We start from the raw sequence: 27,715 nt of genomic DNA, 5'->3' as shown, positions 1-27,715 counted from the left end.
CTCAACCACCTGGGCTCAAGTGATCCTCCCACCTTAGCATACCAAGTAGCTGGGACTACAGGCATGTGCCACCATGCCCAGCTAATTTTAAAAAATTTTGGAGGCCCAGATGCGGTGGCTCACGCCTGTAATCCCAGCACTTTGGGAGGCCGAGGCAGGCGAATCACAAGGTCAGGAGTTCGAGACCATCCTGGCTAACATGGTTAAACCCTGTCTCTACTAAAAGTACAAAAAATTAGCGGGGTGTGGTGGCAGGTGCCTGTAGTCCCAGTTACTCAGGAGGCTGAGGCAGGAGAGTTGCTTGAACCTGGGAGGCAGAGATTGCAGTGAGCCGAGACTCCATCTCAAAAAAAAAAAAAAAAAAAAATTTTTTTTTTGGGCGACAAGGTGTCACTGTGTTGCCAGGGCTGGTCTCAAACTTGTGGGCTCAAATGATCCTCCCATTTCAGCCTCCCAAAGTGCTAGTAGATTACAGGCATGAGTCACTGTGCCTGGTCTTCAAGTTGTTATTAAAGCATGTTTACCCACATTATGCACATGGTATAATGGAAAGTATTGTCGTGGAAGTTAGGAGATAGGGATTCTAGGCTAGCTTTTTCTTTTTTTGAGACAAGGTCTCACTTTTACGCCTCAGGCTGAAGTGCAGTGGTGCGATCTCGGCTCACTACAACCTCCGCGTCTTGGGTTCAAGCAGTTCTTCCACTTCAGCCTCCCGAGTAGCTGGGATTACAGGCATGCACCACCACGCCCAGCTAATTTTTGTATTTTTAGTAGACACAGGGTTTCACCATGTTGGCCAGGCTGATCTCGAACTGCTGACCTCAGGTGATCCACCCACCTTGGCCTCCCAAAGTGCTGGGATTACAGGCATGAGCCACCGTGCCCGGCCTCTAGCATAACTTTTATATCCTGAACTGGCCTTAAGAAAGTATCACTTTAGGCCTGTTTCATCTGTAAAATGTTAATGTCATAAGAGATGATCTTTTGAGATTTCTTTCAGCTCTGAGAATTTTTATTTTTTTTATGTGAGACAGTCTTGCTCTGTTGCCCAGGCTGTAGTGCAGTGGTGCGATCTCGGCTCGCTGCAAACTCCGCCTCCCGGGTTCACACCATTCTCCTGCCTCAGCCTCCCAAGTAGCTGGGACTACAGACGCCCGCCACCTCGCCTGACTGATTTTTTGTATTTTTAGTAGAGACAGGGTTTCATTGTGTTAGCCAGGATGGTCTCCATCTCCTGACCTTGTGATCTGCCTGCATTGGCCTCCCAAAGTGCTGAGATTACAGGTGTGAGCCACCACGCCCAGCCTAGAATATTTGTTTTGATTATTCTAAATCTGGTGACATTTCTTTTGTTTTTAGTTAAATCTTCAATAAAAATAATAAATGCCACCTAGAGGACAGAAAAATTTTTACTGTAGATTATCACAGACCTCATGACTCTTTCATTACTTTGGTGCATAAAATGGCCTTTGTATGGTGTCAGCACCTGGGAGTGTCTCAAGGGGTGTTCACTGACCTTCTGGACTATCTGGAAATATTTCGATATTTACTGGCTGGGCGCCGTGGCTCATGCCTGTAATTCCAGCACTTTGTGAGGCCAAGTTTAGGTGGATCACTTGAGGTCAGGCATTTGAGATCAGCCTGGCCAATATGGTAAAACCCCATCTCTACTAAAAATACAAAAATTGGCGAGACATGGTGGTGGGCACCTGTAATCCCAGCTACCTGAGATGCTGAGGGATGAGAATCACTTGAACCCAGGAGGCAAAATTTACAGTGAACCAAGATTGCACCACTGCACTCCTTACTGGGCTATAGAGCAAAACTCTGTCTCAAAAAAAAAAAAAAGAAAGAAATGTTGATATTTATGTGTGAATGACTTTTCACGATGTTCTTAATAGAGAAAGTTTTGTTTAGGAGAGCACATTCCAACTTACTTGCTTCTGTAAATATACCCTGTAATCTAGGGATTAAAGAATATGTACAGTGTCTTTTTTCTCTTCCCTCGTCTTCCCCTTTTCTCACTAGTTATATCCTTGATCGAATAGCTATTTCATTCTCAAGTCTTAGGAATGCAGGGTGAAGCAAAACAGATGAATTTTTAAAGCACTTACCAGACTGTATGAAATCACAGTCTATTGTCTAAAATTGTAAGGAATGGTTCAGTAATACTGTCCCCTTTCTCAAACCAAATCTTTGGTTGTTTTAAGGAAGGGAAATTAAATTCCTGTGTGCTAGATTTTCAACATAAAATTTAAAAAACTGGAATAATGTTGCATTTTACGTGTATAACAATATAATGCCTTGTTTTAGGTGGGAGAAGGAGAGAAATTGGTGAGGGCTCTTTTTGCTGTGGCTCGAGAACTTCAGCCTTCTATAATTTTTATAGGTAAGAACATATTTTCCAACTAAGTTGACTATTTGTGAAATTTCCCTTTCCAAATAGGAAAGATATGATTGGAAACATTATTCAGAAGGAAGAAGTTTTAAAGAAGGGCAAGCTTAAAGACTGTCTAATGAATTTAATAGGACCCACTATATTATTAAGTAGTAAACTAGATTAATCTCAGATGATTCACATAGCTTGGTCTTTAATTAAAGTCTCATACTTGTATTTCCTCTAGATGAAGTTGATAGCCTTTTGTGTGAAAGAAGAGAAGGGGAGCACGATGCTAGTAGACGCCTAAAAACTGAATTTCTAATAGAATTTGATGGTGTAAGTGTTGATTATGATATTTTTAATGTGGCAGCATTTTCATATATATATTTTCCTATTGAATGGCCAATGTTAAAATTACAAATATCTTTATATTTGTTATTACTTTTCTAAATGAATTGAAAAAAGATTTTTTGCTTGTAGGTACAGTCTGCTGGAGATGACAGAGTACTTGTAATGGGTGCAACTAATAGGCCACAAGAGCTTGACGAGGCTGTTCTCAGGTAGGGAGATTTATATGGAAATACATGCATTTATTACAGACAGTATATACTCATGTGTCCATCTTACATATTATTTCCTTACTCTCAGTTTTAAGACTAAATTCACTATTTTCCTCCAGTACTATCCTCTAGCCTCTTGTTACCAACTACATAAGGATTTTGAGGTCAACTGCTTGATATCAGGAGAATTAGTCTAGTAAAGGTTTAGTTATGGTTTTAGGTAAATTGATCAGTTCTTCTGGGTTGCATTAAATTATCTTTACACTTCAGAATTGATTCTTACCCTCTTTTATTGGGCTTCATGAGAAGATGATCAAAGCAGGGTTCATGGAAAATGTGTTTTCTGTTCTTGTGTGTTTGAGCCAGTTTATTCCCTTCGTACTGGAAGGACGGTTTGGCTCAGCATAAAATTCTTGGGCATCCTTTCCCAAGGAATTTACAATATTGCCCCATTGTTTCTAGGATTGGCTGTAGTAGTATAAAAGTCTGAATCCAAATTGATTTTTTCAAATTTGTAAATTAACTTGATTTTTTTCTCTCTTTACTGGATGGATTACATGATTATATTGCACCCAGGTAGTGAGCATAGTGTACAGTAGGTAGTTTTTCAACTCACACCTCACTCCTTTCTTCCCCCATGTAGTAGTCCACAGTGTGTATTGTTCCCATGTTTATGTCCATGTGTACTCAATTTTTGGCTCCCACTTACGAGAACATGAGCTATTTGGTTTACTGTTCCTGCGTTAATTGGCTTAGTATTAAGGCCTCCAGCTCCATCCATGTTGCTGCAAAGGACATTATTTCATTCTTTTTTATGGCTGCATAGTATTCCATGGTGTGTATGTACCACATTTTCTTTATCCAGTCCACCATTGATGGACATTTAGATTGATTCTATGTCTGCTGTCGTGAATAGTGCAGCAATAAACATGAAATGCATGTCTTTCTGGTATAATGATCTATTTTCCTTTGAGTACATACCCAGTAATGGGATTGCAGGGTCAAAGGTAGATCTGTTTTATGTTTTTTGAGAAATCTTCAAACTACTTTCTACAATGACTGAACTGTACATTCCCACCAACAGTACATATGCTCCACAGTCTTACCAACATCTGTTATTTTTTTACTTTTTCCCGCAATCTCTAGACAATATGGGATGTTTTTTGCCGTTTTATTAATAGCTATTCTGACTGGTGTGAGATATCTCATTGTGGTTTTGATTTGCATTTTTCTGATGGTTAGTGATGATGAGCATTTTTTCATGTTTGTTGTCCCCTCATATGTCTTTTGAGAAGTGTCTGTTCATTTCCTTTGTACCCATTTTTTAACAGGGTTGTCTGTTTTTAGCTTGTTCAATTGTTTGAATTCCTTATAGATTCTGGATATCAGACCATTGTTGGATGCAATTCTGTAGGTTGTCTGTTTACTCTGTTGATGGTTCTTTTTGCTGTGCAGAAGCTCTTTAGTTTAATTAGGCCCCACTTGTCAATTTTTATTTTTGTTGCAATTGCATTTGGGGACTTAGCCAGTTTTATTCTAGCATTTTTATACTTTGAGATCTTACATTTAAATCTTCAATCCACCTTGAGTTAAATTTTTGTATATGGTGAAAAGTAAGGGTCCAGTTTCATTTTTCTACATATGGCTAGCCAGTAATCCCCACACCATTTATTGAGTAGGGAGTCCTTTCCCCATTGCTTGTTTTTGTCAGCTTTATCAAAGATCAGATGGTTACAGGTGTGTGGCTTTATTTCTCAATTTTCTATCCTGTTCCTTTGGCCTGTGGGTCTTATACCAGAATTACGCTGTTTGGGCTGCTGTATAGTTTAGTTTAAAGTCAGGTAATGTGATACTTACAGCTTTGTTCTTTTTGCTTAGGATTTCTTTGTCTATTTGGACTTGTGGTTCTATATGAATTTTAGAATAATTTTTTTCTAATTTTGTGAAAAATAACATTGATAGTTTGATAGAAATAGCATTGAATCTGTAAATTGCTTTGGGCTGTATGGTCGTTTTACGACCAGAGAAATCAGGCAAGAGAAGGAAACAAAAGGCATCCAAATAGGAAAATAAGTCATCATTCTCTCTTCACTAGCAATATGATTCTATACTTTGAAAACCCTAAAAATTCCATCAAAAGGCTACTAGAACTGATAAATGATTTTACCCCAAGGTTCAGGATACAAAATTGGTGTACAAAAAGTTAGTACCGTTTCTGTACGGTAATAATGTCCAGGCTAAGAATCAAATCAAGAACACAATCCCATTTTACAATAGCCACAAAGAAAATGAAATACCGGCCGGGCACGGTGGCTCACGCCTGTAATCCCAGTACTTTGGGAGGCTGAGGCAGGTGGATCTCCTGAGGTCGGGAGTTCAAGACCAGCCTGACCAACATGGTGAAACCCTGTCTCTACTAAAAATACAAAAAATTAGCCAGGCATGGTGGTGGGTGCCTGTAATCCCAGCTACTCAGGAGGCTGAGGAAGGAGAATCGCTTGAAACCAGGAGGCACAGGTTGCAGTGAGCCGAGATCATGCCACTGCACTGCAGCCTGGATGCGACAGAGCAAGAATCCATTTCCAAAATTAAAAAAATAATAATAATAAAAAAAGAAAATGAAATACCTAGGAATACAGCTGATGACAGAGGTTAAAGAACGTGTACAAGGAGAACTGTAAAGCACTGCTAAAATAAATCAGAGATGACACAAATAAATGGAAAAACACTCCATGCTCATGGATTGGAAGAATAAATATCGTTAAAATGGGAAATTTATTTTAAATGGTATCTTAATTTTTTTTCCTAGTTCATTTTTCTGTTTTCTTTTGCACATAAATTATGTGTTATGTTGCATCCTTTTGTTTTCCCTATCTGTAATTTTCTTCTTAATCCTTTTAAACTCTTAGGTCTTTTTGCAATTTTCTTGTTAATCCTTTTAAACTCTTAGGTCTTTTTGTTTTGTTCTCTTTTCCCAAGCCTGTTGCCTTTATTTCTTACTGGGTTAGTATCTAATCTCCTTTGTGCTGTATCTTTTCTAACTCTTCTTTCCTTGGTGGTTTTTTATTCATTACTTTCCTGACCTCTGTTATTCTACTTTTCATCTTCTGTTTTATTTCTTTGAGCATCTATACGTTATTTCCGTAAACTCTTACATTTCACTGGGCTCTTGTTTCATAGAAAACAATTTTTTGGGGAGGGTGGATCACTTGAGGCCAGGAGTTCGAGACCAGCCTGGCCAACATAGCACAACACTGTCTCTGCTAAAAATATAAAACATTAGCTGGGTGTGGTTACACACACCTGTAATCCCAGCTACTCAGGAGGCTAAGAATCGCTTGAACCCGGGAGGCAGAGGTTGCAGTGAGCCAAGACTGGGGCACTTTACTCCAGCCTGGGGGACAGAGCAAGGCTCTGTCTCAAAAAAAAAAAAAAAAAAAAAAGAAAACGGTTCTTTGGTTGGGCATCATGGTGGGTCACACCTGGAATCCCAGCACTTCGGGAGGCCAGATCACTTGAGGCCAGGAATTCCAGACGAGCCTCACCAACATGGCAAAACTCCATATCTATAAAAAAAACTTAAGGATAAAAAAATAAAAATTCTTTTAAAATTATTTTATTTCATGGAAAGATATTTGGTCATAATTTTAATTTGCTCTATGGCAAAATCTTCTCATGCATGTTCTTCATTTTATCTAGTTTATGTTTGTTGTGTTTTGTTTGCTCTTTTTGGGGGCAGGTTTTTTTTTGTTTGTTTAATGAGCTCTGTCCTGGTTTTTTCTTTTTGCTTATTATTTTTCTTTGAATAAAAGAGTTTTCTTGGAAAACCTAGTTTTGGAAGGATATTGTAGGGGAAGGGATAGGTATCTTGAGTAGTCCATGTATACTCTAAACTAACATGCAGCCTCCCTCACTTACAGTGAAGCCCTACCTAATAATGAAGTATATGTGTGTGTAAATAAGAGATAGGGTTGATTTATTCTTCTACTAAAAAATATTGGTCACTGCAAGACATTGCCTTCCCACCAGACTGTTAGATGCCTTCTTATAAAGATAATTCGTCTTAGAGTTTCTTTGTTCAGTCTCACCTTCCTTGCCATTCCTATGCTATCAGTTAGGGTTTACATGGTCTGCAGAGCCAGGCCTATATGCTTGTTTAAATGTGGAGGGATTGGCTTTATTATAACCCTTTAGGGTGTGCTATCTCTTTTGGGGAGGAAAACTGTATTCTGACAGTCATGTCCATGATCTTCAGCAGCAGATCCTTTGTGTGTCTTCCTTTGTCAGTGTAATTTTCACTGCCCTAGGCAGTTCACCTTTATGTATTTTAGTTCCGCAAATATTACCTAGTTTGTTGATGAAGTGTACGTTTCTGTTTCTATTATCCTTGCTGATTTTAGTTTTTTTCAGATTCAAGAAGATAGGAGATCTACTTCTATCAGATATTTTGTTTGTTTTAAAGCATTACTGCTATTAAAAACATATACATACGTAAATGATTAATTCTAACAATACCAAATTAAGGATTTTTAAACATTAACTAGAGTTTTAAAAGAGTAACAAAAATATTTTTACATTGATAACTACCAAAATGCATTCCAATGCCTTGAATATTATATTTTAAAAGCTTTTTCCTGTCATTTGCTGCTTCAGCTTTAAATTCAAAATTATATTTCTAAAAGTGCTGGATTTTTTTTTTTAGGCGTTTCATCAAACGGGTATATGTGTCTTTACCAAATGAGGAGGTATGTATCTGTGTTTGAATTTTTTTTTGTTTTAAAGCAGAAACAAGAACTGCCATCTTGACAATATTAAGTCTTCCAATCCATGGTACAGCTAGTTTGGAAAACAGTTTAGTGGTTTCTTAAAAAGATATACATAAGCTTACTGTCAGACCCAGCAATTTCACTCCTAGGAATTTACCCAAGAGAAACAAAAATGTATGTCTACACAAAGACTTGTACAAGAATTTTTATAGCAGCAGTATCAATAATAGCCAGCACTACAAATGATCTAAAATGTTCCTTTTGGTGAATAAACAAATGTGGTATATTCATTTAATGGATACTGTTATCCATTATACATGCTGCATACTCACTTCATATATTAAGTTTTATGAATGAAACTCCAAAACATTGTAAATGAAAGAAGCAAGATGATATATGTCGCATATCATATGATTCTGTTTATATGCAGAAAAGGTAAATTTATTTATTTATTTTTATTTATTTATTTTTTTTGAGACAGAGTCTTGCTCTGTTGTTTAGGCTGGAGTGCAGTGGCGTGATCTTGGCTCACTGCAGCCTTCACCTCCCGGGTTCAAGTGATTCTCCTGCCTCAGCCTCCTGAATAGCTGGGACTACAGGCATGTGCCTGGCTAATTTTTTGTATTTTTAGTAGAGATGGGTTTCACTGTGTTAGCCAGGATGGTCTTGATCTCCTGACCTTGTGATCCGCCTGCCTCAGCCTCCCAAAGTGCTGGGATTACAGGCGTGAGTCACCGCGCCCGGCCAGAAAGTGTAAATTTCTAGAAACATAAAGCAGATCAGTGGGTTGTCAGGGTGAGAGTTGGGAATGAGGATTAACTGCAAACAGGTATGAGTGAACTAAAAAGTGTTCTAAAACTGGATTGTGGTGATGATTAAACAATTATATAAATGTATTAAAACTAATTGAATTATACACTTAAAATGGGTGAAATTCATAGTAGATGAATTCATACCTCTGTAAAACTGGTTTTTTTTTTGCAGCAGAATATTTATTGCTGTGTTTTTATCCAGGTGTGGTGGCTCACGCCCATAATGCCAGCATTTTGGGAGGTTGAGGTGAGAGGATCGCTTGAGCCAGGAATTCAAGACCAGCCTGGGTGGCATAGGGAGACCCTGTCTCTACAAATACTTTTTTAGAAATTAACCGGGCATGGTGGCACGTGCCTTTGATCCCACTTACTCGGGAGGCTGAGATGGGAGGATTGCTCAAACCCAGGATGTTGAGGCTATAGTGAGCTATGATTGTGCCCTGCACTGCAGCCTGGGTAACAGAACAAGACCCTGTCTCAAAATAAAAAAAGAATCATTAATTCTGATATTAAATTAGACTGAATGATCATTTTTTAATATTTTGCAGACAAGACTACTTTTGCTTAAAAATCTGTTATGTAAACAAGGAAGTCCATTGACCCAAAAAGAACTAGCACAACTTGCTAGGTGAGTAATTTGGATTTGGTTTATCTCACAGCTTTTATTTATTTTTTTGTAAATAATTATCTTTTTAGTTATTTAAAGTAATCTTAAGTATGAAATGAGTAATTCATTTACAGAAGACTTTTTGTCTCATCCTCTACCTCCTTTGCCTTTTTCTTACGTCTTATTCTTATATATATGTGGAATCTAAATTTCACTTACTGTGTCCTCTGCAAGATATGACCTAAATATCTAATGATGATAGTATATTCTTTTTATAAATTTATTTAAACCTGTAAGTGGTATTAAAGTAATTTAAACATTTACACCCTGGGCAACATGGTGAAACCCCATCTCTATAAAAAATAAAATGAGTCAGGAATGGTGGTACACACCTGTAGTCCCAGCTAGTTGGGAGGTTGAGGTGGGAGGATCGCTTCAGCCCAGGCGGTGGAGGTTGAGTGACAGAGTGAGACCCTGTTCAAAAAAAACTTTTAACATTTCATATTGCTCACACTAACACGGATTTTTTATATAAACTTGTTCTTTGCATTATGCTGAATAGTTTTCAGCTATTTCAATAATTTTAATTATTTGATAATTTTAATAATTTTAATTTCAGCTATTTGAATAATCTTAAACTTTATGAACAGTGTGAAGTAGAAACTGAGTATAGGAGATGCGCTCATGAATTTTATTCCCTGAAAAATGTCATAAAGTAATTTAAAGTATTCAACGAGTATGTGAGTATTGAATGATTTTAATAAGAACTCTGAGTTCCCAGATACCTATAACCAAAGAACAAATTACTTGGAAATACCTTCTACTCCAGACCTTTCTGTCTATCCCCATATTTAAAGAAATGTACATTGATTGTCCCTTACCCCATCAAGAGAGTATTCTTTGCCAAGATAAACACTAATTAGAGAAGTAATTGTGTTTATGTGTCAGTTGGCCACAGTAGTTTATAGATGTTACCTTTCCAGGTGACATGTTTACAATTTAATGAAGCCTCTGGAGATAGTATGCCTTAATCTAAAGGAATAGTTCTAATGATTAAAATTTGAGGCATTACAGGGAAACAGCAGTATACTATTTTGTTTATTTTCAGCAAATGGGCCTTTCTGTTCCCTTAAAATCAAACCTCCTAACTATGGGTTTGCTGACAAAGGGAAACTAGTTTTTACCTTCTTATTATATGGAGATTTAAATCTGCAGAGATGAACATAATTTGCTGTTTGGCCAGGTGAGGTGGCTCACGCCTGTAATCCCAGTACTTGGGGAGGCTGTGGCGGGTGGATCACCTGAGGTCAGGAGTTCGAGACCAGCCTGACCAACATGGTGAAACGCCATCTATACTAAATACAAAAAAAAAAAAAATTAGCCAGGTGTGGTGGCGCATGCCTATAATCCCAGCTACCTGGGAGGTTGAGGCAGGAGAATCACTTGAACCCAGGAGGTGGAGGTTGCGGTGAGCCAAGATCATGCCATTGCACTCCAGCCTGGGCAACAAGAGCAAAACTCCGTCTCAAAAAAAAAAAAGGGGAAATAATTTGCTGTTTCTTCCTTCCCTTCCTCAGAATGACTGATGGATACTCAGGAAGTGACCTAACGGCTTTGGCAAAAGATGCAGCACTGGGTCCTATCCGAGGTAGGTATACAAGAGCTTGAAACATTTAGAACTATTTATTACACCACCTTAGAAGTTTAAGAAGTCCAAAAAACTCTGCCAAGAGTTTTTTTTTTTTTCTTTTGGAGAAAGGGTCTCACTCTGTTGCCCAGGCGGTAGTGCAGTGACACAATCGTGGTTCACTGCAGCCTTGAACCCCCCAGGCTCAGGTGATTCTCCCACCCAGCCTTCCCAGTAGCTGGGACTGCAGGCATGCACCATCATGCCTGGATCATTATTTTTTTTTCTTTGTAGAGACAGGGTTTCACTTGCCCAAGCTGGTCTTGAACTCCTGGGCTCAAGTGAGCAGCCTGCCTTGGCCTCCCAAAGTGCTGGGATTACAGGTGTGAGCCACCGTGCCTGGACTATTTATTTACTGTTTAAGACAGCACCTCACTCTGCTACCCACCCAGGCTGGAGTGCAGCGGCATGACCATGATTTACTGCTGCCTGGACCTTCCAGGCTCAAGTGGTCCTCCTACTTCAGCCTTCCGAGTAGCTGGGATTACAGGCACATGCCAACAGGCCTGGTTAACTTACTATATTTTTCTGTAGAGACAGGATCTCCCTATGTTGCCCAGTCTAGTCTCAAACTATTAGGCCCATGCAATCCTCCCACCTTGGCCTCCCGAAGTGCTGGGATTATAGGCGTGAGCCACTGCACTCGGCCATTTTCTGTACTTTAATGGATGCGAATCTTTTGTAAACCCAAATTTTGTCTACCTTAGAATAGCCAAAATGTTCTAAGAAAATACAACTGATTAATACATTAATTAATACAACTGATTTAATACATTAAATCATTGGATCATGAGGTCAGGAGTTCGAGATCAGGCTTGGCCAATATGGTGAAACCACATCTCTACTGAAAGTACAAAAATTAGCCAGGTGTGGTTGTGCGTGCCTGTAATCCCAGCTACTCAGGAGGCTGAGGCAGGAGAATCTCTTCAATCTGGGAGGCAAGGTTGCATTAAGCCGAGCACTGCAGCCTGGGCAACAAGGCAAGACTCTGTCTCAAAAAAAAAAAGAAAAAGAAAAGAAAAGTACATAAAGTATAGAGTAAAAACAAAAAGACTAATGCATTTTGTAAAGAACAAGTTGCATTCTTTTAAGTTCCCTTTCAGATTTGTAAACTATTGTTTTTGGCAATATGCAAGAAATTGAACACTTTCCAGTTATTCCTAAGAAGGAATATTCTCCTCTAAGCATTTATAAATTGTATGTGCTCTCAAAGTTAACATGTGTCTCTTTCTTTTAATATAATGATTTGTACTGAATAGATACATTTAGATCATTGTACTTGGTTTTGCCCTTCAACAATTTAAACTGCAAAATCTATATATTTTTAAGTGCCTGACTTTTATATTTTACAGAACTAAAACCAGAACAGGTGAAGAATATGTCTGCCAGTGAGGTATAGTATTTTACAATATTTTCTTTGTTTTGGTCCTCTGTATTGTAGGACATATACATATGAGTGTGTGGGTGTGTATTTTTTTTTTTCTTTTTTTTTTTTTGAGACTGTCTGGCACAGTATCGGCTCACTGCAACCTCCACCTCCTGGATTCAAGCGATTCTCCTGCCTCAGCCTCCCAAGTAGCTACAGGCATGTACCACCAAGCCCATCTAATTTTTGTGTTTTTAGTAGAGAGGGCATTTCACCATGTTGGCCAGTCTGGTCTCAAACTCCTGACCTCAAGTGATCCAACCAACTCGGCCTCCCAAAGTGCTAGGATTACAGGCTTGAGCCGCTGCATCTGGCTGTTTTTGTTTTTTGTTTTTTGTTTTTTTTGAGACACAGGGTCTTGCTCTGTTCCCAGGCTGGAGTGCGGTGGTGCAATCATGGCTGACTGTAGCCTTCACCTCTTGATCTCAAGCAGTCCTCTTGTCTCAAACTTGTTGGTAGCTGGGACTACAGGCAAGTGCCACAACACCCCACTAATTTTTAAATTTCCTGTAGAGATGGGGTCTTTCCCTGTTGCCCAGGGTGGCCTCAGACTCTTGGCCTCAAGTAATCCTCCTGCCTCAGCCTCTCAGAGTGCTTGGGACTAATTTTTTTTAATGGATTTTTCTAGTTGATTAGAAGCTAGAAAAAATGAACTTTGCTTCATTTCAAAATATGGAACCTATGAAATAGTCTCAGTCAAATTTTTTTTGGTAATGGACAAAACATATATACATAGTCATTAAGTCATTTTCTATCAAATCATATTATGTAAAGACCAAACAGAAGAAAACTATGGGACAGGTGTGGTGGCTCATGCCTGTAATCCCATCACTTTGGGAGGCTGAGGTGGGCAGATCACTTGAGGTCAGGAGTTCAAGACCAGCCTGGCCAACGTGGCAAAACCCTGTCTCTATCAAAAATAGAAAAAAATTAGCTGGGCATGGTGGCACGTGCCTATGGTCCTGGCTACTTGGGAGGCTGAGGCAGGAGAATCACTTGAACTTGGGAGGCAGAGGTTGCAGTGAGCCAAGATTGCACCATTGCACTCTAGCCTGGGTGACAGAGTGAGACCCTGTCTCAAAAAAAAAAAAAAAAAAAAAAAAACAAATTATATGAAGCTTGTGGGGTTTTATACATTATAAAAATAACCTGTAACTATAGGTTAATCCTTTAATAACGTTCTATTTTGTTTTTCAATCTTTTTTTTTTTTAATTAATTTCTTTTTTTTTGAGAAGGACTCTTGCTCTGTCGCCCAGGCTGGAGTGCAGTGGCATGATCTTGGCTCACTGCAGCCTCCACCTCCCAGGTTCAAGCGATTTTCCTGCCTCAGCCTCCTTCCTGCATAGCTGGGATTACAGGCATGGGCCACCATGCTCGGCTAATTTTTTTTTTTTTTTTTTTTTTTTTTTTTGGTATTTTTAGTAGAGATGGGGTTTCACCATGTTGGCCAGGTGGGTCTTGAACTCCTGACCTCAGGTGATACAGATGTGAGCCACCGTGCCTGGCCAGTTTATTACCGTTTCTTAATATGGAAGACCCCCTTATGAGACACTGAAGCATTTCATTTGAAAAAAGTTGCATGTAAAATATAAAACTGGGTATACAGAATGGTCATAACTATGTGAGCAGACTTTTGAAATCAGGCTTTAATTACAGTCAGCCTTTTCTATCCATGGATTCTGCATTCATGGATTCAACCAACTGCAGATCAAAAATATTTGGGGGAAAAAAAGCATCTGTGTTGAACATGTACACTTTTATTCTTGTTATTATTCCCTTAACAATATAGTACAAAAGCTATTTATATTGCATTTACATTGTATTAAATGTTACAAGTAATCTAGAGATGATTTAAAGTATACAGGAGGATTGCGTAGGTTGTATGCAAATACTGCACCATTTTATATAAGGGACTTTAAGTGTTTGCAGATTTTGCTGTCTATGGGGGAACCAATTTCCCAGAGATACCAAGGGACAGCTGTATATGTGTAACTTTTTTTTTTATTTCCCTGATTTTAGCAACTGTTGAGGGGACAGTGAACTTAACATAGATAATGAGTGTATTTGGGAGTACATTTTGGAGGTTTTTTTTTTTTTTCAGGCTTTTAGTCACCTGTCAGATGAGGCATCATACTGGATTTTTTTTTTTTTTAAGAAAGCTTTTAGTTTTTTTTTGGTTTTTTTTTTTTTTTTTTTGGTGAGACGGAGTCTTGCTCTGTCGCCAGGCTGGAGTGGAAGGCAGTGGTGGGATCTCGGCTCACTGCAACCTCCGCCTACTGGGTTCAAGTGACTCTCCTGCCTCAGCCTCCCGAGTAGCTGGGACTACAGGTGTGTGCCACCACGCCCACCTAATTTTTTTTTTTTTTTTTTGTATTTTTAGTAGAGATGGAGTTTCACCATGTTGGCCAGGATGGTCTCAATCTCCTGACCTCGGGATCCGCCCACCTCAGCCTCCCAAAGTGCTGGGGATTACAGGCATGAGCCACCACGCCCAGCTGAAAGCTTTTGGCTTTCTAACTTATTTTATTTTATTTCATTTATTTTTATTTTTATTTTCATTTTATTTTTTGGGACAGTGTCTTGCTTGGTTGCCCAGGCTGGAGTGCAGTGGTGCAATCATGGCTCACTGCACCTTCCAGCTTCTGGGCACAAGCAATCCTCCTGCTCAGCCAAGCAGCTGGGATTACAGGCACCCGCCTGGCTAATTTTTGTATGTTTAATGGAGACAGGGTTTCACCATGTTGGCCAGGCTGGTCTCGAACTCCTGACCTCAAATGATCCACCCACCTCGGCCTCCCAAAGTGCTGGGATTACAGGTGTGAGCCACCATGCTTGGCCGAAATTTTTATTTATTTTTCTATTACCTGGACTCTGTGAACCTATCCATTTTGCCTTTTAAAAATACTTAGGTGTAAATATAGATATTCATTAACTCATTGTTTTAATCTATATTTCCAAAGGCAATTTAAAAGATCAGAAAATAAGACCAAATTCATATAAAAATGCATACTTTAGGCTGGGCACTGTGGCTCACATCTGTAATCCCAGCACTTTTGGAGGCCAAGGCGGGCAGCTCACCTGAGGTTAGGAGTTCAGGACCAACCTGGCCACCATGGCAAAACCCTGTCTCTACTAGTAAATACAAAAATTAGCTGGGCATGGTGTCATGCACCTGTAATCCCAGCTATTCGGGAGGCTGAGACAGAAGAATTGCTTGAACGTGGGAGGCAGAGGTTGCACATCTGAGTGGTGAAATTGTGATTCTTTTTTTATCTTTGTCTATATTTTGTGAACTTTTCTATAATGAGTGTTTTGTTTTTATATTGGAAAAATATTATGCTTTCAAATGTTAATCCTATGAAACTAAACACAAGTAATAAATATATTAGTATAGCATTTATTAAGGTTTCTTGTACATAGAAAATATATTTAAATGGCTGACATGATTTTCTAAGAATACATACTTTTATTTTTTATAACATTAATAAACAGCAGCATCATTACTTTAATCCATCATTTCGTTTACCACTATATACCTGTTCATCATATGTATTGTCATGTGCTTTTTAAAAATCTAGATGAGAAATATTCGATTATCTGACTTCACTGAATCCTTGAAAAAAATAAAACGCAGCGTCAGCCCTCAAACTTTAGAAGCGTACATTCGTTGGAACAAGGACTTCGGAGATACCACCGTTTAAGGAAATACCTTTGTAAACCTGCAGAACATTTTACTTAACAAAAGAGGAAACACAAGATCTTCAATGAACAGTCATCAGCTACAGAAACAGCCTAAGTTTACAGGACTTTTTAGAGTCTTACATATTTGTGCACCAAACTTGAAGATGAACCAGAAAACAAACTTAAACAAAATATACAATGCAAATAGAATTTTTTGTTGTTTAAGGCCTTGCCTTGATGGTCACAGTTATCCCAATGGACACTGTAAGAGCACAACAAAAACTGATTCTGGTCTTCTTTACCAATATAATCATCATGTAAATAATAATTTGTATATTGTGTTGCAGATGAAAGTATTCCAGAGACAGTGAATGGTAGAAGACACAAGAACATGTGGTTGGTTGTCTTCTGATGTTTTTTCTTAAAATAGTAATTTCTCTTACTTTTCTTTCCTACTGTTGTCTTAACTACGGGTGATTGGAATGCCAAACACTCTTTATTTTCTTTTTTCTTTTTATAAATTCAGTGTGCCAAATTAAACCTTTTTCTTAAGTAACTGTAATAGCAAAAAGTTTATTTTGAGAGTTTCTTCTTCATAAATCTACAGTCGTTAAACAATTGTTGTGTTCTTTTTACCTTTTATTTTTCTATTACCTTGCTACCAAACAGTTTAGATAGCAATATAATAGCAACAAAGCAAATCTGGTAGAACAGAGAAGGTTTGAAGGTTTGAGTTACTCTGTCATATAACATGTAGATCAGTCCTCATGTGACCTGCAGTATTTTTTTTTTCCTAATGTATTTGTCAGAAATCTATTGTAGACTGTTAACTTCTTCCTAATGGAATTTATTTTCTGCAAGAATTATTCTGATATTTAAGAGAGCCAATTTTAACTGCTGTGAAAATGTTTCCAGTGCAAGAGAAGGGAAATACTAGGAACTTATAAGACATTTCTAATTTATTGCTTATTACTTTCTTAATGTTTACAGGATAATTATAAGCAAGTGGAACTACCATCTTTTATTCTTAATAATAAAAATCCCTTCAATGAAACTTTAAAAAAACTGAATTTTTATACATGGCATACATTTTTCTAGGTTCCTTCTGCTTGCTTTATTAACTCAAAAGTTCTAGTTCTAGTCTGTTGATCTGCCTTTTGTTCTCCCAAAATGTACAGTAATTCTGTTTCTTGTTTGTATAAATATGCCTGGATTTTCATTATAAAAATGTCATTGTAGGGAGTAGAGACTCATATCATGGCCTTTTAAATATTGTAATAAAGGCAAATAGATATTTGCCCTTAGTTTACTGGTTAAAAGTTTGTTTACAGAACTTTTCTCTGGTGCTTAAATGATGCTATGTAAAATGTCATGGGTGGAAAGAATATTTGTAATAGTAACAAAAATTTTTCATTTAGGAAAGATTTCTTAGGTTTTGAAATAATACGTTAAGATAAAAAACTTGCCCCTACTAGGTAAGAACTTTATAATGAAGACATATTCTTCTTAAATTTACTCTTGCTCTTGTTAAAGATTTGTTTGAATATAGAAGATGCATGAATCTGGTTTTTCTTTTTTGAGACGGAGTTTTGCTCTTGTTGCCCAGGCTGGAGTGTAATGGTGCAATCTCAACTAACTGCAACCTCCGCCTCCCGGGTTCAAGCAATTCTCCTGCCTCAGCCTCCCAAGTAGCTGGAATTACAGGCATGTGCCACCACCCCAGCTAATTTTGTATTTTTAGTAGAGACGGGGTTTCTCCATGTTGGTCAGGCTGGTCTTGCACTCCTGACCTCAGGTGATCTGCCCACCATGGCCTCCCAAAGTGCTGGGATTACAGGCATGAGCCACCATGCCTGGCCAGAAGAGGCATGATTTTTTAGGATCATATGCTGCTCGTAGCCATAAAGTAAATCATGTCTCTTCTAATCATGATTTTGGAACTCCCTGAATAATAAAAATGAGAGCTGAGATAAATAGGGGAAAAAAATTTGTTTTAAGCCAGAGCTATGCGTATTTTAGGTGATGTATAGTATCCTCTTAAGGTCTCAAACATTACAACATCAATTACAAAATATTGATAATGAAAGGTAGTAATGAAATATATGTGATTAAAAGAATTGAGAAGTTCTAAATTAAGACATTTCAGTTAAGCTCATAAAATTTCATTGTTTTCATTTAAAAGGGGATTAACGTTATTGATACTTGGATAACTGGCAAATCATATTAAAGGACTATGTGGTTCCAGCTCAACTTTTAATATATTATCTCCTTTAAAATTATCATGATTATAATTCTATTGGGAAAGACTTTTAGGTAACAAAGATTTCAAATGTTAAAAGAGATAAAAGTCTTAAACATTGAGTCAGAAAATCATTGCTGTATAGAAATTGCTTTCCTGATCAAGTCTGAACTTCAGCTAGTGCTAGAGAATTATTTTCTATGACTTAACTCTAACCAAGTTTTATTTTAAGCTATTTCTTTGATAGAAGGGCCATGAAAATAGAGTAATGATATAGTAGGAGATAAGGGATTGGTGTGGTCTTTTTTCAATAAAGATAGAAGTTGTTGAAGTTTTCTGAATTAATAATGACTTAGATTGTGACCTTTTAGATTGGATGTTGAGCTCTGTGTTATATTACTTCCTAAAAGATAATGCTTAAACATTAAGCATTGGTGTGCTCTTCATGTTAATATGGCAGAGTTTTGTAAACTAAATTAAAACTTACTGATATATTGGACTTTGAGCCAAGGGAAGAATGAGTACTATCTTTCCAGGTATCTTAAGGGTAAAAGCTTATTCTAAGATAGTCTGTCCATTGAGAATATTAGATTTCTGACTTGCAAATATGTTTGTACTCCAGAAGAATTAGAGGAAAAGCAGATACTAGAATTCTAATTTAAGTACATACACAGCAGTCTTTGTTTATAGTGTAGAATTCTTTATATTTTGTACAAAAACTAATTCTTTTGGTAAAAATGAACCATTTACAGTTCGGTTTTGGACTCTGAGTCAAAGGATTTTCCTTTAAATGCTTGTCTCAATTTTAGTCTGGTCTTTTGTACTTTTCTTCAGAAGAAATGAATTAAAGGGTACAGTTGCATAAAGTGGGTTTTTATCCTAATGTATTGGAAATAAATGATAAACTTTATTTTGCCTTTATTTTTTTACTTTAAAACTTTTTGATATTTTAGGGGTTGCAGTCTGATAATGAAGGAGTTGTGTGTATTGGATTCTGTTAGTAACAATTATAAATTCTTAACAAAATTTAGAAAGCAGGCCGGGCGCGGTGGCTCAAGCCTGTAATCCCAGCACTTTGGGAGGCGGAGACGGGCAGATCACGAGGTCAGGAGATCGAGACGATCCTGGCTAACACAGTGAAACCCCGTCTCTACTAAAAAATACAAAAAAATTAGCCGGGCGAGGTGGCAGGCGCCTGTAGTCCCAGCTACTCGGGAGGCTGAGGCAGGAGAATGGCGTAAACCCGGGAGGTGGAGCTTGCAGTGAGCTGAGATCCGGCCACTGCATTCCAGACTGGGCGACACAGCGAGACTCTGTCTCAAAAAAAAACAAACAAACAAACAACCAAAAAAAAAACAATGATTGGGCGGCTCTGCAGAGCAATCAAAACAAGGTAGAAACTGCAAAGTCCTATACTGGAAGATTCAGGCTGGGTGCGGTGGCTCATGCCTGTTTGGGAGGCCAATATGAGAGAATCGCTTATGCCCAGGAATTCAAGACCCGCCTGGGGAATATAGGGAGATGCCGTTTCTGCAAAAAAAAATAAAAATAAAATAAAAAACAAACTAAAAATTAGCCAGGTTTGGTGGCCCACACTTGTAGTCCCAGTTACTCAAGAGGCTGAGGTTAGAAGATTGCTTGAGCCTGGGAGGAGGTTGCAGTGAGCCAAGATCACACCACTGCACTCCAGCCCAGGTTACAGAGACCCTGTCTTAAAAAAAGTAAACAAGAGATTCACCTTAACCAGCTTTTACCCATAGGGCAATTTCCAGTTTGTGCAGTTCACGGGTATAGAATTCAAGTAGAATGTGGCAGTCTTGATGGGCTGAGGAGTCATTTGGGACTTCTAGAACACCTGAAAATTAGAAGACAAATTTTGGGAAGGAGAGTGCCTCAGAAAGTAAGCCCTGAAATCTGCCTACATATTCCTTTCAAATCCTTGGTGGATTCCAAAATTGTGCTTGTGCAGTGTGATCATTTAAAGGAACCCAGCAGAAAGCATGTTAAAGTCTAAAGAACTCAGCAGAATTGCAGCTGCCCAAGGACAGAGAGTTTGAAATTCAAATTCCACTAAGAAGGACTGAGTAAATACTTGGTGTTTCCCATTGAACCCCCAAAATGCCATGCCTTAAGGAAGAATGACAGCATCCCAGAACTAAAGGCTGTGCTTTAGCACTAAGGCCAAAATGGAAAGAAACTCACTGTAATGAAGCTTAAAATCAAATCTTACAGCATCAAGGTTATCCATCAGTAATTTAAAACCAGAACAAAACACAGCATTCTTGAGAAGAAAACAATTCAGAGTCATCACAGCATATACCCAAAGCTCAGTACATAATAAACAGTTACTAAGCATGCAAGGAAAAAGTATGTGATCCTTTTGACTCACCTTCCCTCATGGAAAAAAAAAAAAAGTGGTCCATACCATACTCAACAGAGAATATATAGAAGCAGATGCACAAGTGACCTCTATGAGAGTGATTTTAAAATAGTGTTAAAATATGTTAAAAGAATTTACAGGAAAAGAGAAAATGGGTGAATAGATTGGGAGTTTCAGCAGAAAAATAGGAATTAAAAACTCAATGGAGGCCGGGCGCCATGGCTCACGCATGTAATCCCAGCACTTTGGGAGGCCGAGGCAGGCAGATCACCTAAGGTCAGGACATCGAGATCATCCTGACCAATAATGGTGAAACCCTGTCTCTACTAAAAATACAAAATTAGCCAAGCATGGGTGTTACATGCCCGTAATCCCAGCTATTTGGGAGGCTGAAGTGGGAGAACTGCTTGAACGCGGGAGGTAGAGCTTGCAGTGAGCCAAGATCATGCCATTGCACTCCAGCCTGGGCAAGAAAAGCAAAACTCCATCTCAAAAAATAATAAAAATTGGCCAGGCGCAGTGGCTCACACCTGTAATCCCAGCACTTTGGGAAGCTGAGACGGGCGGATCACAAGGTCAAGAGATCAAGACCATCCTGGCTAACACGGTGAAACCCTGTCTCTACTAAAAATACAAAAAATTAGCCTGGCATGGTGGTGGGCACCTGTAGTCCCAGCTACTTGGGGGACTGAGGCAGGAGAATGGTGTGAGCTCGGGAGGCGGAGCTTGCAGTGAGCCGAGATCATGCCACTGCACTCCAGCCTGGGCAACCGTCTAAAAATAAATAAAAAATAATAATAATAATTAGAAAAAAATAACCCACTGGAAAGTCTTGTAATGAAAAATATAGTATCTGAAGTTAAAAATTTAAATGCACGGACTTAACAGTAAACTAGGCACAACAGAGGAAAGACTGAAAAAGACAAGCAAGTAGGTATCAAACCAAAGCACAGAGAGAAAGAAAAAAAAATAGCAGAGGTTTGAGACCTTTGGAACATTATCAGTTCCTGCAATTTGAAGTAGAGAAGGAAAGGAAGAGAATGGGGCAAGAGAAATCTTTGAAGCAATAATGCCTGAAATTTTCCCCCAAGTGTTGAAAGGCATCAATGTACAGATCTAAGAAGTTCACTGAACCCCCCAAGCAGAATAAATACAACAAAGACGACATCTGGGTACATCACATTGCCAAAAAAAAAAAAAAAAAAAAATCTTAAAAGCAACCAAGGTGGGGAGTGGGAAGGAATAGCATTACACTCAGATAAACAAGAGTGATGGCTAACCTCATCAGAAATGATGAAATTCAGAAAATGATGGAATGACGTCTTTAAGGTGCAAAGATTAAACAACAAAGGTTAACTTAAAACTCTATCCAGTTAAAATATCCTTCAAGATGTTAAGGCAATGGCCAGGCTCAGTGGCTTAACCCTCTAATCCCAACACTTTGGGAGGCTGAGGCAGGAGAATCCCTTGAGGCCATGAGTGACCAGCCTGGGCAACCTAGTGAGAACCCCATCAAAAAATAAAATTAGCTGGGCATGGGCTGTGATCGTGCTACTGCACTCCAGCCTGGGGGACAGAGTGAGTCCCTATCTCTTGAAAAACTTAAACTTTTCCAGATGAAAACAGAATTTGTTGCTGGCAGACTGACTTTATATGGAATGCTTTAAGAAATTCTTCAGGCTGAAGGAAAATACAAATCTGAAGTGAAAAATGAAGTACCTGAAATTAAAATTTTCCTTGGATGGACTTACCAGTAAATGGATTTCTCAATGAGAACCTGTAATCTCCAGGATGGAATTAAGAATTTTGAAATGACAAATATGTTGGTAAATAACATATTTACATTTTTCTTTTTTTATTTTTCTAAATATCATTGCTGTTTAAAGCAAACAAAAATAGTATTGCACTGTTTATAATATATGTATAAGTAAAATATGAGACAGAAATAGCATGAAGGGCCAGAGAGGACAATAAATATAATTATATTGAAATAATATTATTACATTGTACACAAGGTGAGATAGCATTAATGTAAGGTAGACTGTGATAAGAATGCATTTCATAATCTCTCACCCCATCACTGGGGTGATCTACTGCACTAGATCTAAAAAGCCATTAGAAAAGATGAAATGGCTAAGAATTACTAAGAGTTATGTGATTGGTCAAATGAAATCAAGGAAAGAAAAATAGAGCAAAGAACTGTAAGATAAAACAGTGGGATGGTAGAGCTGAAATTAAGTAATGTCACTAAATTGCTTACCTTCCTCCTTCCTGAGCTATTGTGGATTTTTTATTTTTTTTCAAGGAGTTGGGGTTTGTTTTTTTTTTTTAGAGACAGAGTCTCGTTTGCCCCAGGCTGGACAGCAGTGATGCAATCATACCTCCCTGTAGTCTCAAACTCCTGGGCTCAAGTGATCCTCCTGCCTCGGCCTCCCAAAGTGCTGGGATTACAGGCAGGCAGAGCCACTGCACCCTGCTGGAACTATTGTTTTAAAGTCATTAGGTGGTTAAGCCCTCAAGATTATGTGCAAGTTTGTTGATTCATTAGGAGCACTCACAGGACTCAGCATGTAGCCTTACTCCCAACAATGATTTATTAGAGCAAAAGGATATGAAGCAAATTCAGCAAAAGGGAAAAAAGGGAATTAAGTGAAGTCCAGAGGAAACCAAGCACCAGCTTCTAAGGGTTCTTTCCTGGTGAAGTCACACAGGATGTCACTCCAGCAACAAGTGACAGCATGTGAAAGCGTCAGGCCTCACTGTTAGGCATAGTAAGCTTGTTAGGGAATAGAAGGAATCTTTCCTCAAATTCAAGTTCCCAGATGCCTGGCAAGGGTCAACCTTGCCAGCAGGCCTTTCTAGGGATAGCAGTCTCAGGCACTCATTTGCACAATGGTTCAGATCAAAGTGCCTACATTGGGTAGAGGGGACCTATGGAAGCCCAAATTTGGGTGTCAGAGACCTAATAGGGTGAAGACTGTGTGTACAATGATGGACAGCTAGGTATGAGGTGTCAGGGACAGATTGAGGCAGTTATTCACATGGTGGATAGGGGCAACCTGGAATGAGGAATAAGCTCAAGCACAGAAAGGAGTGTCCATATGGGGTAAGGGTGTCAGCAGAGACGGTAGATTGGTTGCATACCAAAGACTTGATTGAATCAAGTGAATATACTAACCACAGTGGAAGCCAGGTTTCTCACCATCAGAGAAGGTAATTATAAATACACAAAGGGGGAAAGTTAGAATGAAACTTGGAGTTCAGCTTGAGTTGGGTTTAAGAGTGAATTCATGGTTTAAAATCTATAAAAATAGATGAAATATTGGTTGGGCACAGTGGCTCATGCATATAATCCCAGCACTTTGGGAGGCTGAGGCGAGCAGATCGCTTGAGATCAAGAGTTTGAGACCAGTCTGGCCAACACTGCAAAACCCCATCTCTACTAAAAATACAAAAATTAGCCAGGTGTGGTGGTACGCACCTGTAGTCCCAGCTACTTGGGAGGCTGAGGCACAAGAATCACTTGAACCTGGGAGGTGGAGGTTGCAGTGGGCTGAGATCGCGCCACTGCACCCCAGCCTGGGCAAATGAGATCCTGTCTCAAATAAAAATAGAGGAAATATAGACGTAAGTATATAAATATACATTTGTGTATGTGTCCAAATATGTGTGTTCCCTAGTCTGTCCACCAAGGTGGCCTTGGAGCAGTTACACTCCAATAGTAATGAGCACATAAAGTACCCATATCTTGCCTTCCAAATTCTTCACTTTTTTTTTTTTTTTGAGACGGAGTCTCGCTGTGTCTCCCAGGCTGGAGTGCAGTGGCCTGATCTCGGCTCACTGCAAGCTCCGCCTCCCGGGTTCACGCCATTCTCCCGCCTCAGCCTCCCAAGTAGCTGGGACTACAGGCGCCGGCCACCACGCCCGGCTAGTTTCTTTTTGTATTTTTAGTAGAGACAGGGTTTCACCATGTTAGCCAGGATAGTCTCGATCTCCTGACCTCGTGATCCGCCCGCCTCGGCCTCCCAAAGTGCTGGGATTACAGGCTTGAGCCACCGCGCCCGGCCATTCTTCACTTTCTTAGTCTGCTTGGGCTGCATTACAAAATACCAAAGACTGGGCAGCTTAAATAACAGAAATTTATCCTCACAGTTCTAGAAGTTTGGAAGTCCAAGATTAAAGTACCAGCCAGTTTGGTTTCTGGTGAGGGCTTTCTTCCTGGCTTGCAGATGGCCACCTTCTCGCCGTGTCCTCGTATGGCAGAGAGCACAAGCTCTCTGGTGTCCCTTTTCATAAGGGCACTAGCCGGGCGTGGTGGCTCATGCCTGTAATCCCAGCACTTTGGGAGGCCGAGGCGGGCGGATCACAAGGTCGGGAGATCGAGACCATCCTGACTAACACGGGGAGACCCTGTCTCTACTAAAAATACAAAAAATTAGCCGGGCATGGTGGCGGGCGCCTGTAGTCCCAGTTACTCGGGAGGCTGAGGCAGGAGAATGGCGTACACCCGGGAGGCGGAGCTTGCAGTGAGCTGAGATCCGGCCACTGCACTCCAGCCTGGGTGACAGAGCGAGACTCCGTCTCAAAAAACAAAAAAACAAAAAAAAAAACATAAGGGCACTAATCCCGTCATGACGGTCCCATCCTCATTATCTCATCTAACCCTAGGTACTTCCCAAAGGCCGAACCGCCAAAGACCATCACATTGCTGGTGAAGGCTTCAACATATTAATTTGAGGGACACAAACATTCAGTCCATAACATCAACTAAAGGAACCAAGACTGATAAAATGGCTAAATTCAGGGCTGGGGCAGAGAAAATACATGAGCTTGGAACTTCTTGTGCCAGAGAGAAGAAAGTGCCCAAAGAATGATGAGCATGAATCACTGAAATGACACACAGATTAAAAGGGTTCCCACTGGACAAATTTGAGCATCAAAATAAGTAATAGTAATTATATATAATCCATCAGATGAAATAAACCATGAGCTGATGTGAATATATGAGTATGTACATAAACAAATTACAAGCATAATGAGGAATGTGATAATTATATGGCTTAAAGGTACCTCTCCAGGCCGGGTGCAGTGGCTCACGCCTGTAATCCCAGCACTTTGGGAGGCCAAGGCAGGTAGATTACCTGAGGTCAGGCATTTGAGACCAGCCTGGTCAACATGGTGAAACCCTGGCTCTACTAAAAATACAAAAATTAGCTGGGTGTGGTGGCACATGTCTATAATCTGCCAGTGACTAGGTGTGTGGTTTTGCCGAGCAGGGGATAACAGTAGTACCTATATCAAAGGCTGTTATGAGGATTAAATGAGCTATCACATAATCACGCTTTTTTTTTTTTTTTTTTTTTTTTGAGACAGAGTCTTGCACTGTCGCCTGGGCTGGAGTGCAATGGCATGATCTCAGCCCACTGCAACCTCTGCCTCCCAGGTTCAAGCGATTCTCCTGCCTCAGCCTCCTGAGTAGCTGGGATTACGGGCTCCTGCCACCACCCCTGGCTAATTTTTTGTATTTTCAATAGAGATGGGGTTTCACTATGTTGGCCAGGATGGTCTCAAAAACCTGACCTTGTGATCCACCTGCCTTGGCCTCCCAAAGTGCTGGGATTACAGGCATGTGCCACCGCACCAGCTTTTTTTTTTTTTTTTTTTTTTTTTTTTGAGATGGAGTCTCACTCTGTCACCCAGGCTCCATCTCAGCTCGGTGCAACCTCCGCCTCCTGGGTTCAAGCAATTCTCCTGCCTCAAGCGATTCTCCTGCCTCAGCATCCTGAGTAGCTGAATTACAGGTGCCCACCACCACACCCAGCTAAGTTTTGTATTTTTAGTAGAGACAGGGTTTTGCCATGTTGGCCAGGCTGATCTCAAACTCTTGACCTCAAGTGATCTGCCTGCCTCAGCCTCCCAAAGTGCTGGGATTACAGGTATGAGCCACTGTGCCTGGCCTCAAACTCTTAGAATACTGCCTACTACATATTAAGAGCTCATTAAATCCTAGGTATAGGCCAGGGGTGTTGGCTTGTGCTTGTAATGCTAGCACTTTGGGAGGCTGAGGCAGAAGGATCACTTGAGCCCAGGAGTTCCAGACCAGCCTGGGTAACATAGCAAGACCTCACCTCTACTAAAAAAGATTACTGTGGCTGCAGTGTGGAGAACAGACTGTAGATAGACAATAATACCTAAGATTTTATCTATTTTTTATTTCTTAATTTTTTTTAGACGAAGTCTTGCACTGTTGCCCGGGCTGGAGTGCAGGTGCATGATCTCGGCTCACTGCAACCTCTGCCTCCCAGGTTCAAGCAATTCCCCTGCCTCAGCCTTCTGAGTAGCTGGGATTACAGGCACCCGCCACTACGCCCAGCTAATTTGTTGTATTTTTAGTACAGACAGGGTTTCACCATATTGGCCAGGCTGGTCTCGAACTCCTGACCTTGTGATTCGCCCGCCCCAGCCTCCCAAAGTGCTGGGATTACAGGCGTGAGCCACCGCGCCCGGCAAGATTTTATTTTTTAAAATTTGAGAGAAGGTCTCAGTATGGTGCCCAGGCTGGTCTCAAACTCCTGAGCTCAAGTGATCCTCCTGTCTTGGCCTCCCAAAGTGCTAGGATTACAGGCATGAGCCACTATGCCCAGTCCACAGTAACCTTTTAAAAAATGTAAACATCACTCCTTGTTAAAACTGTTCTCTGGCTTCTTGTCTCACTTGTGGGGGGGGAGGGGGTGCGGGAGGGCAGGAAGGGGGAGAAAGCACTTTACCATTAATTTAGAAATTCCTGCTTGATCTGGCCCCTGTCTAGCACTTAGATCTTCTCTTCATTTCTTCCTCTCAAGCACAAAACTCCAGACTTCCTTAAGATCTTAAAATACCCTACTCAATTTGACTTACAGTTTTTGCACTAGCTGTTCATTCTGCCTGGAAAAATCTTCACGAAAAGACTTTTGCCATTCAGAAATTAAATTTCATCTCCTTAGAGCTAAGTTTTCTCTGACCATCACCCTAAATTGGCCACCCAGTTGCTTTTTGTTTTTCTTCCTTTTTAGATTGTTTTTGTAGAGACAGGACCTTCCTATATTGCCCAGGGTGATCTCCAACTTCTGGCCTCAAGGGATCTTCCCGCTTGGCCTCCCAAAGTGCTGGGATTACAGGTGTGAGCACCACACCCAC

At 39.8% G+C, this 27,715-nt stretch overlaps 2 protein-coding genes across 5 annotated transcripts in view; one reads left to right on the top strand and one right to left on the bottom strand.

Annotated features, from left to right (window-relative positions):
• Positions 1–19,069, top strand: part of SPAST (spastin) — an 89,823-nt gene extending 70,754 nt beyond the window's left edge. For all 4 annotated transcript variants that reach the window (XM_050754140.1, XM_050754139.1, XM_050754138.1 and 1 more), the window contains 8 exons: positions 2,314–2,389; positions 2,625–2,716; positions 2,861–2,940; positions 7,643–7,685; positions 9,067–9,146; positions 10,703–10,773; positions 12,165–12,205; positions 15,818–19,069. In XM_050754140.1, the coding sequence (XP_050610097.1) occupies positions 2,314–2,389; positions 2,625–2,716; positions 2,861–2,940; positions 7,643–7,685; positions 9,067–9,146; positions 10,703–10,773; positions 12,165–12,205; positions 15,818–15,940 (606 nt within the window). In that variant the 3' untranslated portion in view covers positions 15,941–19,069. The remainder of the gene's footprint in view (positions 1–2,313; positions 2,390–2,624; positions 2,717–2,860; positions 2,941–7,642; positions 7,686–9,066; positions 9,147–10,702; positions 10,774–12,164; positions 12,206–15,817) is intronic.
• Positions 1–27,715, bottom strand: part of DPY30 (dpy-30 histone methyltransferase complex regulatory subunit) — a 937,477-nt gene that overhangs the window by 123,688 nt on the left and 786,074 nt on the right. The gene's annotated exons all lie outside the window — the stretch shown is intronic.

Source organism: Macaca thibetana, chromosome 13, assembly GCF_024542745.1.
Source record: "Macaca thibetana thibetana isolate TM-01 chromosome 13, ASM2454274v1, whole genome shotgun sequence".
Lineage (NCBI taxonomy): Eukaryota > Metazoa > Chordata > Mammalia > Primates > Cercopithecidae > Macaca > Macaca thibetana.
This window is presented reverse-complemented; position numbering and strand designations above follow the sequence as displayed.